This window comes from Penaeus monodon, chromosome 25 (genome assembly GCF_015228065.2).
Source record: "Penaeus monodon isolate SGIC_2016 chromosome 25, NSTDA_Pmon_1, whole genome shotgun sequence".
NCBI lineage: Eukaryota > Metazoa > Arthropoda > Malacostraca > Decapoda > Penaeidae > Penaeus > Penaeus monodon.
The window spans coordinates 14,487,405-14,488,313 of NC_051410.1; the positions used below are offsets into that span (position 1 = coordinate 14,487,405).

The window sequence follows — 909 nt, forward strand, 5'->3', positions numbered from 1 at the left end:
GCAAGTTTTTGATATGTGTTCTAAAGGATTTTAGATGTTTTAGGAATGCAGTTATTCATACTAGTCACAACACCTATAAACTATGTCCTATGGTTTGTACATTATATATTACCTAAATTATCTAAGTAATCCGTAAGTGGAAATACTAGCCTGTTTATGGTCTAACCTACAAAAACAAAAGAAATTATGCTTGATTAGGGAGATATTTTCTGAAAACATTTTTGGAATGATTTTCACGATGGCCCATCTGGTATTCATAAACTGATTTGTTCACTTAATTCTAACTTCGTTATTTTACGACATTTATTATTTACTTCGGATGGGTTTATCCAATGTCCTTTCAATAAAGTTCATAAAAAATTAAGTCACATCTCCATATTCTACGGCGTGATTTCTATTTATATTTAAAAGTGCGACTAAAATAAGACCGGTTTTGCTAACTAAATCATTCTGTTCGAGTCTCTCTCCTGCATCATGCGATGCTGCTCTTGCTGTTTTAGGAATTCCTCCATTTCATTCCTTTTTCTTTGGCGTTCTAACTCCATCTCGGCTGCCATCTTCTCTTTCATTTTTTGTTTTTCTAAGGACAGTTGCAATTTAAGTTGCTGTTTCTCCTTTAGTTTAATTTCTGCTGCTTTTCGCCTTTCCTCCTCCATTTGCCTCTTCATTTCTTCCTTCTGTCGACGGTAGTCCTGTCTATTGTTGACTGTAACGATGCTGATTATTTCACTGGTACCATCTGCTTCGTCCCTCTGTGGAATCTCAGCTGATTCGTCTTCAGTCGACAGCGGAGCATACGTGTCTTCGGGCATCTCTGCTTCTGCGATTTCTAAGAGATCTTTCACTTCACGAGGGGCAGAAGCGAAGGCGGTCAAGGGCAACCAGTTCGGCTCTTCTTCTTCAATGATT

The 909-nt window shown here is 37.7% G+C and overlaps 1 protein-coding gene across 1 annotated transcript in view; it reads right to left on the minus strand.

Moving 5' to 3' along the window:
* Nucleotides 1–909, minus strand: part of LOC119589064 (insulin-like growth factor-binding protein complex acid labile subunit) — a 12,752-nt gene continuing 11,843 nt past the window's right edge. The window contains exon 5 of the mRNA XM_037937640.1: nucleotides 1–909. This exon is cut by the window's right edge and continues 269 nt beyond it. Coding sequence (XP_037793568.1) covers nucleotides 441–909 — 469 coding nt within the window. The 3' untranslated portion in view covers nucleotides 1–440.